Source organism: Metarhizium brunneum, chromosome 5 (assembly GCF_013426205.1).
Source record: "Metarhizium brunneum chromosome 5, complete sequence".
Lineage (NCBI taxonomy): Eukaryota > Fungi > Ascomycota > Sordariomycetes > Hypocreales > Clavicipitaceae > Metarhizium > Metarhizium brunneum.
Window position 1 is genome coordinate 2,796,211 of NC_089426.1, and position 13,189 is coordinate 2,809,399.

The 13,189-nt window shown below is 50.6% G+C and overlaps 3 protein-coding genes across 3 annotated transcripts; 2 read left to right on the forward strand and 1 right to left on the reverse strand.

Moving 5' to 3' along the window:
• Positions 1 to 953: 953 nt before the first annotated feature.
• Fuca2 (Plasma alpha-L-fucosidase) lies at positions 954 to 3,122 on the reverse strand (the record flags this gene model as incomplete). Its single annotated transcript, XM_066131346.1, has 6 exons — positions 954 to 1,506; positions 1,594 to 1,930; positions 1,989 to 2,126; positions 2,196 to 2,380; positions 2,431 to 2,947; positions 3,023 to 3,122. 6 exons carry the CDS (start codon positions 3,120 to 3,122, stop codon positions 954 to 956), a joined length of 1,830 nt encoding a protein of 609 aa, XP_065987402.1.
• A 1,637-nt stretch (positions 3,123 to 4,759) lies between these two features.
• On the forward strand, positions 4,760 to 6,800 carry eso1 (N-acetyltransferase eso1; the record flags this gene model as incomplete). The annotated part of the gene is made up of 2 exons (XM_014686096.1): positions 4,760 to 4,977; positions 5,063 to 6,800. The coding sequence occupies 2 exons, from the start codon at positions 4,760 to 4,762 to the stop codon at positions 6,798 to 6,800; spliced, it is 1,956 nt and encodes a 651-aa protein (XP_014541582.1).
• Positions 6,801 to 10,344: 3,544 nt separating this feature from the next.
• Positions 10,345 to 11,524, forward strand: G6M90_00g089190 (uncharacterized protein; the record flags this gene model as incomplete). The annotated part of the gene is made up of 3 exons (XM_014686097.1): positions 10,345 to 10,506; positions 10,599 to 10,661; positions 10,766 to 11,524. The coding sequence occupies 3 exons, from the start codon at positions 10,345 to 10,347 to the stop codon at positions 11,522 to 11,524; spliced, it is 984 nt and encodes a 327-aa protein (XP_014541583.1).
• Between the last annotated feature and the right edge of the window lie 1,665 nt (positions 11,525 to 13,189).

The window sequence follows — 13,189 nt, forward strand, 5'->3', positions numbered from 1 at the left end:
CTGCCTAGTAATGATGATCATGATGAGGGCTTGCGTGGAACCGCGCCTGTGGCCCGAAGCACAACATGGCCAGAGGTTTGTCCGTTATTGTTATTGGGCTCCGCCCCTTGCCCTTGGTGAACTTGATGCCAAATTTGCCGGCTCAACACCAAGTCCAGAGTCTGGATGAAACTAATGCACCTAACCCTGTGGCTCCCATGTCCGTTCCTGCGGAGCCAGCCCATGAAGATATTCGTTGCGGAATCGTAATGATGGAAAAGAGCCATCAGCTTGACTTTAACGGAATCTGTGTCCCTGGATTACGGTGTGCACCGCAAGTACGTACAATAACCGCATAGCTATGTTAGGCTCAGAGCCGACGTGTTTCTCAAGTAAGGATCCATGCCGTCATGGACTCATGGCTGAGCCATCAATGTATGTATTTCCAGTCTTGAGCTGTCATTAAGACCTTCCCAAGTGGGTATAAACCTTACCGCGTGGCTGCATTTGAATCGCAGCAGCTATTGGTATTGCAACGATTCTCAGTTCCGCGGAAGGCTATCCCCCATACCGAGTGGCACGCACTGGTCTCCATCAGAGGTACGTACTTAAGTATGCGCGGTTAGCATTATTTGGAAAGCAACAGTGACTTGGTGTGCAGCCTTGTTGCCATGTTCATCCAGATTCATACATGTAAGCGTCGGGTTCGGCACTTGTCTGGAGTCTGTACATGTAGGCAATAACAGGTAAATTTGTTGTGTCTCAATCCAAAAACCTAGAGTTGTTTCACATGAATTATTGAGTGCCATATGAATCTCTTCTCACCCAGTCCATACGAGACAAGAGCTCAAAAAAAGACGCTGTCGGGTAGTGATTAGCTGGCAGTGGCAGCCTTGAACCAACAAAAATGCTACATCAAGTACTGTTATCGTGTCTCAGGTGCTCCTGGGATGTTTTTTAATGCCGCAGCTGTTCTAATTGTACTGAATCTTGAACGTCCAGATGTATCTATCCCCAGAAAGAACATCATTTCCCAAAGTGAGCTTTAGAGAGCCGACCCCGTTCCACAACGCGGGGACAGTCTTGCCGTTCAGTCTTCCGCCTACGACAGTAACTTTATCGCCCGGCAAATATGGGACCGGGTCAGTGATGTCCAGGGTTTTAGATGGCTTTCCAATGTGATGAATGTAGAAAGCGTCCTTCGTGGTCGTATAACGAAATGGATCAGACCCCGGCTTGACAGTCCAGAATCGTGTCCTGAAGATACTCTCTCCATGGGACTTGATCCATCTGCCGGCATCTCGCAGGTTGTTCTGCATGATTTGTGGAATGGATCCATTCCCTGTAGGTCCAATGTCAAGGAGAAAATTGCCGTTCTTACTCACCATATCAACCAGGGTGTGCACAATCTGTTCACCCGTGAGATAGGCGGAGTCTGGCGTTTGGGCATTGTAGCCGTATGAATGTGGATCCATGCCTCTACTGGCTTCCCATTTTCGTGTGACTGTCTCTCCGTTGGTCGCATATCTACAGAGAACAGAGGTTAGCAATACAGCCCATACAATGGCCCGTACAGGTGCAAAATCCAAAACTATCATTATTACATATACGTACTCCGGAGTGTCGAAGTCTCCAGGTATTCCGCAGCGGCTGTTAAAGGTCACCTGCCGTTTATTCTTGCGTGCCGAATTCAGCCATTCAGATGCAAATATTGTCGCATTATTCCCTTTACTCGTGATGTCACACCACATGATATCGATACCATATTCGTCGGCCAACGTCCTCATCTGGGGGAGCTGAATGTCCTTGACGAAGTCTTTGACCTCTACGTAACCGGTGTAGGGGATTTCTGCTTTTGTGTAAGGATTCGTTGGTGGGCCACCTGGCCAAGCACTGAATCCATACTTCTTATATGCTGGGTTGAACCATTCGGGCATACTAAAATATGTGCCTTGAATCCAGTTAGTAAAGGAGTAATTCCACGCAATGATGGTACTTATTCTCTATACCTAGTCGGAGATGAGGCTGATACTTCTTGGCGGCGGCAAAAAGGTCCTTGATAATATCTCTTTTTGGGCCATAGTGGATGGATGATCGCTTGCTAATTGCAGTTGAGAAGTTGAACAAGGCAAACCCATCATGGTGCTCTATGAGGTCAGGTTAGATATAATAGGCTTTCAACGGCTAGGAGCCGTTCCAATACTAGGCATACATACTCGTTGTCGGCACAAAATACTGAGCACCCGCATCGGAAAACAAATCTACCCATTCTTGAGGATCAAAGCCTCTGTCAGTGAAGTTGGCAAAAAAGTCGTCATAGTTGACATCCTTGCCATATGTCTTCAGGTGATACTGGTAAGTTTGGGTCTTGTCATTGGGATACTGCATTGATGACCAGTACCTATAGAAACGTCAGTTGAAACCCCTTACTTATGAGTCTAAAGTACTTACCATTCTGCATAGTTTTCATTTTTACCCACGTTTCCATAGGCAGGCACAGAATAAGGCCCCCAATGTATAAAAATTCCATACTTCAGGTCATTGAACCAATCTGGAGCGAGATGAGGGTTGACACTGGACCTCGTTGCAGTATAGTCTATGAAGCCGCATGTTCCAGAGACGGGCTGCGTAGCTTGCTTGCCTCCCCTCTTGTTACCGTAATTGGCGACAATAATTCCAGTACATTGGGAGCCCGCCTTTGCTTTTGGCTTATTCTTGATGCCAATTTGAACGATAGCAGCTTGTCTGGGGCCGAGGCGCTTGAGCGTTCCACGCACGACAGTGTCTACTGAGTCTGACAGGACTTCCACAACCAAGTTGTCTGCCTCTGTCAAATAGTTTGTTGGGTCTGTGTTATTGATATAAACCTCTACAATCTGCACGAGGTCACTCCCATCGATCCATTTGGAGGTGATGTTCGGCTTGTTTATCTGCAGCCCAGTTGGAAATTCATGCGCATCTAAATTGACTTGGCGGGTCAGTGCTGTTTTCCGGGAATATGGACACTTTAAGCATCGATCTCACAACAATTGTATCGACGTACCAGCCCGGGCAGGGATGCTATTCTGCGAGACAGAGTTTACCAAGGCAGTCACACCTGGGAGACAGGTCAACAATTTGGCGAAGAGAGCGTTACGAGTCATGCTGGGATGATTGGTGTTCAGTCCATCGAGGTTATTGCTGATTTGAAGAGGGCTGTACAAGAGTTGGATTGTAAGAAAAGAAAAATTATGTTGCAACGGACAAATTTATATTATTTACGGAAACCGCGAACTACTTTGTCGATATCTTCCGTCGGGTATTTGGTGGGCAGAGACTTGCAAGCCAACTTTCAGTTCCTTTCCCTTAAGCAGCCGCCTCGTAAGCTGCAGATATCCTAAGGAATACTTCATTCGGATCTAGATTTGGCCATGAACACGGTGCTGAATTAAGTCGCCCAATCAATCACCTGGTAGAGAGACGAAGCTAGGGGGGGTCGAATGCTGATCTATGGTCCCAGAAGCCATCTCCAGAATACGACGTCACGACTCACGATATGATGCGGGGTGATCGGCGACTAACTAGGTGGTCGGGATTGTCTACTTTAGCCGACGGCGTCGAAAAGACATGTCCTTGGCAAAATGGTGATACCTCAGCTCCTTCTTTTTTCATGAAGACGGGATGAATAAATTATCGGGTCCTGTAACAACCCATATTATCATGGGACTTGTTCCGATCTCCTAACCTACACTTGATCACGTCGGTCAATACTCCAAATTCTCGCCACGGGAGAATATGTAGAGCCTGAGCTCATTATTCTGGTTTCAAACCACTCTGATGGGATGCAAAGACATATTCATGTGTCAGCATTCATCAATGAAAGGAGTCGTAATGTCACACTCCGACCATCGTCCATTCGCGAATAAACTTGCAGTCCACGAATGTGTTGATCAGGGCATCCATTTATGCGAAGTCCTTGATGTTGCTGTGCCATGCGTTTCCCCGCCATCCAAATAAACAGTTGCGATATCCAAGTTTATCCTGCGGGTATTTTCAGCGTAGAGCAAGCTACGGTGTTGTTACATGGGCAAGGTCCCATGATTGGCATGGACATGCCCGAACACACGCCACGAACATTGGTCGCAACAGGCTCGGACACAATCAGCGGGATGCAACCCTTCAGGTAGATGATCCAAAGATACGTATGTATGTATTGCCAATGCGTTTACGGGTAATTGTAGCTTCACCCAGATTGCCCAACGGCGGAATGAAAGAAGAAAAGTTCGAGGCTTCGAGCATGGGCAATAAATAGCTAGCGAACATCTTGATGAGGACAAAGATCGAAACGAACAGCCTGATGCTTGTCTCTCAAAAGAAATATGGAGGACAGTCCACTTGGTCGTCATGTGAATTATTGACGGATGTGCAGAGCAATAGATCTATCCTACAAATGCCAAGTAAACTGCGATTCACCAGACCTGACGTGAAAGTGAAGTTGCGCCTGAAACATTGATCGCCACAGGGTTTCTAGAATCGGGAGTGGGGGCCCGGCTACCGAGGTCGGTTAGTGCATCGTACCTTCCACAATGAACGAACATTGAGGGCTCGGGATAGCTTCACTCCTTGCACTACGATTCTTACACCTCTTACAAAGCTGAAGGACCTAGCGGCGAAACACGCTGTCCAACATTCAACATCCATCAGGCCATCCTCCATCAAACACCGTGGCGGCTAGCCCGGGTTATGTTCCATGAACGCGTCCAAAAGGCCATGAAGACGCGCTTCAGTTCGTATTGGAGCCATGCCGTCATCGCCCGTGGCTGGCATTTCGTCGCCGCCAGATGCAAGGCCGGCGGCGCGTTCAAAGTTCACATATCGTCAGCTCGGCCAGCTGGCATCATTCAACACGTCAAATCCACTTCGCGTCATTGCTCACATTGACCTAGATGCATTTTATGCACAATGTGAAATGCTGAGGCTGGGGGTTCCCGAGGACAAACCTCTCGCGGTCCAACAATGGTGAGTGAGGTAGCTACCTAGATAGTCTTACTGCATGCTGAGCCACCTCTGCTTTCCCGAAGTCATGCGCTGACGCCATATTTAGGCAAGGACTCATCGCAGTGAACTATCCAGCGCGAGCTTGGGGTATCGGTCGACATTGCAATGTGGCCGAGGCCAAGAAACTCTGCCCAGACCTCATTGCCCAACATGTTGCTACATGGCGAGAAGGTGATGACAAGTGGGCATACCGGGACGATGCTGCCGCCAGCATCGCGACAGACAAGGTGTCGCTTGATCCATACAGATTGGAGTCTAGGAAGATTCTCGCCCTCATCCGAGACACGCTGCCTCCCAACCTGCAAAAGGTGGAGAAGGCTGGCATCGACGAAGTCTTTCTCGACCTGTCAGCTCACGTTCACACCATACTTTTGGAGCGGTTTCCTGAGTTGTCGAATCCACCCCCGTATGATGACCTCGCCGAGAGGCTTCCCTTGCCTTCCATAGCGGCCCTGGACTGGAAAGCTGATGCTTTGGTGGACTTGGATGAGGACCAGGAGAGTCAAGATCCGGACTGGGACGATGTTGCAATTCTCATTGGATCCGAGATTGTACGCAATGTACGTGCACAAGTACGGGGGAGGTTAGGGTATACATGCTCCGCTGGCATTGCGAACAACAAAATGGTCAGCAAATTGGGCTCCGGCTTCAAGAAGCCCAACAGCCAAACGGTTGTGCGGAGTCGTGCAGTGCATTTGTTTCTAGCGGACTTCAAGGTGACCAAGATTCGCAATTTGGGCGGCAAACTCGGAGAACGAGTTGTGTCAATATACAACACGCAAAGTATCAAGGACCTTCTTGAAGTTTCATTGGAGCATATGAAATCGAAGCTTGGTGACGAAACCGGCTCATGGCTTCACGATACACTTCGAGGCATTGACAACAGCGAGGTCAGCTCTCGAACCCAAATCAAATCGATGCTCTCTGCCAAATCCTTCCGACCTAGTATCAGCACGGAGGAACAGGCGCTAAAATGGTTAAGAATTTTTGTCGGAGACATATTCTCTCGATTAGTGGAGGAAGGCGTGTTGGATAACAGACGACGACCTCGCTCCATCAACCTGCATCACCGCCATGCAGGCCAAACTCGCAGTAAGCAAGGCCCAATCCCCCCCGGTAAAGTTATCGACGAAGAATCTTTATTTCACCTGGCCAAGGATCTCCTCACTCAAATCTTAGCAGAGGACAAGGTCTGGCCATGTGCGAATCTCAGCCTTAGCGTTGGTGGATTTGAAGATGGCGTGAAGGGCAATATGGGGATTGGTGCTTTCCTAGTCAGAGGCGAGGAGGCAGCTCCAGCGAGGTGCAAATCTCCCGAGAAGAGATCAGTCGAGACCGACGCCCCCTCACATAAGAAACCACGGATAACCAACGACATACAACGGTTCTTCTCCAGGGATGGCATAAGCAACGCGGAGGCCCTGAGTATCACAAGCGGTGAAGCTGCTCCCATGTATATGCGTGACAATGTGCAGGTTTCTGCGCTAGTTCAGGGAAGGGAAACTGCCTACTCGACGGAAAGCGAATTTTCTGAGGGTCAGGCTCGAATTACTAGCTTTCTCTGCGCTCGATGCGATTTTGTTTCTGCTGATGCGGCACAGCTTCAGAGCCATGAACATTGGCATATGGCAAAGGACATTCAAGAGCAGGAACGTGCTAAAGGCACACCCGTTTATAAGCCATCCGTTTCCCGCAATTCGGCCCCCAAAGGATCAGGTGCAGCATCTAAGCGTAGCCGCGGAAATAAGCTGGAACAAGGACAGCAGAAGCTCAGTTTCGGATGATCCCATGGAGCAAGATTGCGGCATAATCAAGCTGAACTCGTATCTACAAGCTCGGAATGCGGGGGAACCGATTTGTACGTACACTTCCGAATTTCGTCGACCCTGAAAAAGAAAAACGAGTTCTGGAATTGAAGGCTCAAGGTGCACAGAGGCAGGACATGCCTCACCATTTCGTCAACTTACCAACGGCACGAAGCCCGAAAAGCATTACGGAGTACTGCCAGTCGTATACGCCAAGATTCTGTGTCGCAAAGATGCAAGAGTCGCCCACTTTGTCTGTACAACAGCGAGGCAAGCCTTGGACTTGAAAGCTAGCCGTAAGCAATTACTCCAACGCTGAGTGTGACGTCTACACCGGGAGATGTCATGGTCTAGTCCTTCGAAGAGGTCCTTGATCGCGACAATGGTGATACGGTGGCTGATGACTTGACATAAACAATGGGCAGTTTTTGTGAGAGCACACTTAACACTTGAGAATTTCTGCACTTTGCCAGGACTTGTCACGAAAAGGAAAGTTTCCCTCCTCCCTGATTTGTTGATGAGGTCACATTAGGCAATTAGTCATTGGACGGACAGAAATTTGTCTTGGTGGAGCCCGAGCGTTCACGATACGTGATGTCAACTAGTTATCACAAGCCTTGAAAGCGTGTTAGGCTCCAATTGGCGAGAGGCGTCGATACCCAACTGCGGCCCGAGACTAGTCAAAACCTTGTGGGACAGGCGGTTGGGAAAGTCGTCGCCACCTTTTGAGGTCTGAGGCAGATCGGGGTATCGGCCTTCAGAAGTCTGGCCTCGGGACTCTCACAACAGTCCGCCGGCAGCATGACTGACACGTCTTCTTGCTTCTGTGGACTGCACCATGCGCTATTTTGCATTGAATTCGTGTTTTACCTTCTTGCTCGCCCGCTCGCCCTCCACAGGGTGGACCCTACTGTGTTGAAACGGGTGCATTTGTGCTTTCCGAAGAAGATGAGTGAGGCGAGTGTACCGGGATGCTTGGATCAAATCTATCGACAGTCTCTCGAGGTGATTGTCTTGCATGTATGACAATGGATTTAGTATAAATTTCACCACAGCGTCTCGACCTGGACGACTATTGCAATGAACATTTGCTGTCAGGTTGACCTTGAGAGCATCACCCGGGTGACCAAGACGTGTGCAACCTTACTCTATTTCCTTGATGTACTATGATGGTACCGCGCCGCACATGGTGACACAACTTCTCTGAGACAAAGAGTCGGAAACGCCAGCCGATCTGGGTATTGTACGCCACCAAGTGCTTACACCACAGTGTGTGTGTGTGCCAGGAGACCAAAGTACGAACACTTGCGGTCATACTACGGAGTATTCCTCCTTGGATACTGGCGATAACTTCAGCTGTCCATCAGTTCTCCAAGTACTCACCACCTCTGGCACTCTGGCAGATTATTGTCCTCGTGACTCGCGAGTAGACTTTGAACGCCATACTTGCAACCGCTGGCCTCTGAATTTTCTAGAGGGGAAGCAGCCAGAAGTTGAGAATATTCCGCACTTGTTTCATATGAGGCTACAAATCCCATGTGGCCTTCTAATGTTATACACGTCGTCTCGAAAACAATACAGCACTCTGGCAACAAGTCTTGCCGATTGCTTGCCGATACGCGCAAAGGCTCCAAACGCTAACCGACGTTTCGTTCCTTAGCCGAGCATACTGCTGTATACTTGCGACGGAAGCAAGGGGAACCTCCAGCTACTTGGGCAACTCCTTCACTCAGAAGAAGGGGCCAGGACGTTTGCTGGTAGTCTTGCTAGCACGACGAGACTGCCGCCAAGTGAAGCGGTGGCGCTTTCTGAAAGGATCGTCTCGAGCGTTCGCCCACATTGCCTCTGACTGCAAGAGAGCCAAACGCGTTGTCGCTTCTGAGAAGTAAATATTGCCTCTATACTGTTAGATGAGCGGAAAGCCGGCAGAGAGGCATCACAGACATTTACAAGCGAGTTTCGAGCTTACCCCGAGGCGGTCTCGGTCTGGTTAGTCCCATACCACCAACCCTCGCTGGAAAACCTCTTATCCGCTTGGCATCTAACCTCTCTCGGGTTTGAAGTGGCGAACCAACCAACCAGTGGTGAGACCAGTAAGAAAAACCGCCAAAAACTAGGGCCACATTTCCCGCCCACATTGTTGCAGGTCGCAGGGTCTTAGGCTGGAGCAGTGCAGCCCAACTCTGGGAATATTGAACCCAGACAGCCAGCCCAACCCACAACAGCCAGCCGCAGCCAGCAAGCCACTGCACCATCACGGCAGTCACACAGCAACGACCCTGGACCTTGGTCTGCTCGGGGCCATTGAAGCTCAACTGGGCGACAAGACTCTGTCGGGAGTGGATCATTGGTGCTGCCGTGCCTGCGCCTGCATCTCTGCAGTCTGTGTCCGTTGCGTTGTATAGAGTAGTATTCCTATCTACAGCGAGGAAGCTGGATTGGGACTCACCAGCAGCAGAGTAGACAATCACGGACTGTCCTCGCCACCCCGCCGCACCGGAGGACCATTGAAAGGTGCAGGACCTGGCACTAGTGGACAAATCCTGTCTACGCATATGAGCGCCAGTTATTTGGAGGATTTCATGTATCGTACTTGTTTACCTGCTGTAGGTACTTCAGTACCTCAACACGGAGTAACCTGGCCAAGGTGTGTTCGCTCTGCCTGGTACAGAGTGCTTGTCCATTCGTTTTAAGGGCAAAGAGGGTCGCTGTCGCCGTGTCGGTGTCTGGCAGCCCAAGAGCCCAACATTGACAGGGCCACCCGGGCGGTTTCTGCTGTCTCTCCCTCTCCCTCTCCCTCTCCCTGTCCCCTTCCCTCTGTACCTATTTTTGCCTCCACGCTGTCTCTTGGGCAGGAGTTTGGCCGTGAACCGGTGGCTTTTGTGGGCTTTGTGTCGGTCACGGCGATCGGTAGTCGTGCGGTGCGTGGTTGCAGCTTGGCAAAAGAGTCAAGTTTGCACGAGAGACCTGACCAGTTGAGTCGACATCTGGACCCCTGTCCTGTCTCGGGCAGTAAACGGCTGACTGACTGGCATCGTTGATCTGGCCTGGCATCTGCTCCCGTCTGGTGCTGCGTCGAGGTGCTGTGTCAAGCTTGTTGCGTCTCCTGCCTCCAAGGTCACTGCCCGCCGCCCACTGCCCACCCACCAACTTGCAAGGAGTGCCACCAGTTGGACCCTGTTGACCAGTCGTACCAGTCGACCTGATTTGCTCCCCTGCCTCCAGGCCCAGATTCATTGAGCCCCTCAGACGCTGCCTGCTGACCCTGCTGACCCGTCGAGTGCAGGTCATACCTCATACCTTGCAGGTTTCTTTTCTTCCCTCCACTGCCTCACTTTTGACAGCCTTCTCTCCTCTCCCTATCTACCTTTCACATTCTCCCTCGCGGGCTCTCTTCCGTCTCTTCTTTCTTGTCATTTCGGCCACCTCTGACCGCCCCGTGCTGCCCCTTCGGCCACCTCACGTCGCCCCTCCCCTTCTCTCTCTCACACTCGCGACGATAACCTCGCGCCGACCCTTCACGATGTCCAGACAACCCCGCCCCCAGGGAGCGTCTACGCAGCCGGCGGCGACTCGGCAGAACGAATACTTCGTGCCGCGCGATGGAATCGATCGTGAGGTCATCTCGGCCGACATCTGCCGCTACCTGGGCAATGATGCCTTGGTGCGGCCTGGTCATTACGAGGTATGGCTTCTATCCTGTCTGATCTCGGATGCTTTGCCCAAGACGTGCCGTACATGGGGAGAGACACAAGTCACTAATGATTTCTCATGTAGAACTCTCAAACCGGCCAGGTCGCTCAAGGATACTACATTACCGCCTACAGAAACCTAACAACTGTGAGCATACCTTCTCTTTCTTCAATTCTTCCCACGTCCCGTGGAATAGAGTCTTGTCCTCCATACACAGCGAAAATATTTGCGCTAGACTCACATTCCTCTAGGCTATGATCGAAGACTTGAAGGCCGATTCGGCGCGCTGGGATAGTGAAAGGCGTGCGCAAACTTCGCGCAATACCCCTGGAGGTATCCATGCCTCGAGAGATGCCACTGGCGTTCCTGCGAGACCCTCATCTAACTCACCAGCAGTCCAATACCGCTACTCCGAGACTCACCAGTCTCGGCAACATCATGGGCCTACCGAGCCCCCTTCCTTCCAGCCGGAGCCGTATCCCCGGGAAACCTATGATGCACCGAGATACCCCGGAACTGGCGCTCCTGGATATACCGGTGCCTCTAACACATACCAGCAACAGCCTCCACAACAGCCCTTTGGCGCCTCAAACGGCAATGGCTTTAATACCGGTTTCCCGCAGCCCCAACAGTCGCCGCCTCCGGACCCAAGGTACACTACTGCCCAGCCCGGATCAATGATGCGTCCAGGCTATCAACCGAACCAGGATCCTCCATACATTGGCACTGGCGCCAATTTGCCCCAAGCCGGTTATCCCGTCTCCAGTGATCCTTATTCAAGCCGGATGGGAACCTCTGCTGCCGCCCCTCAGCAGCCAGTTTATTCCACAGTACCGCCGCCTCAACCTGGATACCCAGCTCCCCAATATCAGTATCAGGGCCAGGCTCCTCCTTCTGCCGCCGGTGGCCACTCGTACCCGGCTATGCAACCCCATGACCCGTTCTATGGTCGAGGTGCGTCAAAGCAGAGATCATGCGAGCCCAGCTCGCCAAAAAGGCCCCGCGTCTAATTGTTTAGCTTCACCAGCAGGCCAAGTTCCTCCCCAGCAACCGCAACAACAGCCGGGGTTTGCAGTCCAAGGACAACAGTATGATGAACCCCCTCAATCCCGCTCTTCTGTGCCTGTTGCAAGAAATCAAACACCTCCCAGTGGCTCAAGTAGTCGTCGTAGTGACAGGGATACCGATAGGCAACAACCCCGACCCCCACGACGATAAATTTAGAAAAAGGACGCCCGTCCTCCTTTCACATTTGACTTTTGTTTTTGCACGACCAATTAGCCATGGTACGACTTTTTGCGGCCTACCTTGTGATTATGCGTTGCTTGTGTTTTATAAATGGCTGGACTCTGGACTCTGGACTCTGGACTCGGGGCTCGAACTCTACCTTCTTGGATCGGCGCCCTGCGCTCTTTTTCTTTTTGTTTGTTGTTAAACTTGCTCCACGGATAGCCCCCATTTGGATATACTCTTTGTACACGATGCCTCTGAGAGTAGCAAGTTTGCCTCTCATCGGACCAAAGCACCTGGACAATGTCATCCGATGCTCTTTGCCAGTCATTTCTCCTGGATACAGAAAAGACAGAAAAGACTTGTTCACACCCTGGGATACACCATCTGGCACTTGGCTCTTTGCATCCGTTGTCATTTAGCCCTCGAAACGCATGTCTTTCGAGCTTTGGATTCATTTATACGTTTTGACTATGAATGGGCGGGATTACTGCATTTCCAGTCTTTCTCTTTTAGTTTGGCTCACAGGAAAGCCCGGGATGAATTATGCTGATTGATGTTATGCACAAATACTTATGGCGCAGGTTAGGTTGACTGGCCACTCATGGTCGTCGATGGTGGTTTTTATTTTTATTTTCTTATTTTTATGTCATGTCCTTACCTCGCTGCCCGGATCCGGTCCTTCTAGTGGAGTTACCCTAATAACTGGATTTTGACTACTTGGTCGCCTTGGCTTGACCTGCTGGAGTGGTCCTGGATGCTCACCGCGCTCTCCATGTGCCAAAGCTGAGGGGATTTCCGGGCAGCATGGTAAGTTTCAAAATGAGTTTGTATATACTAGCCAGATGTGTTCAAGAGGACCCTCTCCCGTTAATTTTTCACGTTTCATCCCGGAGTCCTTCACGTGGAGTTATCTAATGAGCCCATAACATTGAGATGAACTAACCGCGTTGTTACTCTAATAGCAGCTAGATATGAATGATGTTTCTAGTCCGTCACGGTCAGAAGAATTTTCTGTTACCTGGTTTCTCCTCTGCCTTGGACTTGGGACTTTTACTTGTGCCTGGACCTTTTTTTCTTCTCTTCGATATGGGGGCATAAAACCAGCACGGCATGGACTCAAATACAAATTTTAGGCCATTGCAAACCAGACTCTTGGAAAACAACAGGATCCTTTGCCCACCGCGCAAATCCGCGAATTTTCCGAGGATCAGGCGCTCTTGTCCCATGGCGAGAAATTTCTCTTCTACCTCGCGATCCCTCGGAAATGTATTAGGCAAAATCATCTATTGGCAGTGCTGTTCCTGATATGGAAGCTACCTTTGCCCAGGTGCTCTAACCAATAAGTTTGGCATCCTGCTATTATGTAAGTTCGACCTGTGCCTAGGGATAATGGCTATCTGTTCCGGAGACGTCTTGCTTTTGTGCGTTCTATTCTGCGAGCG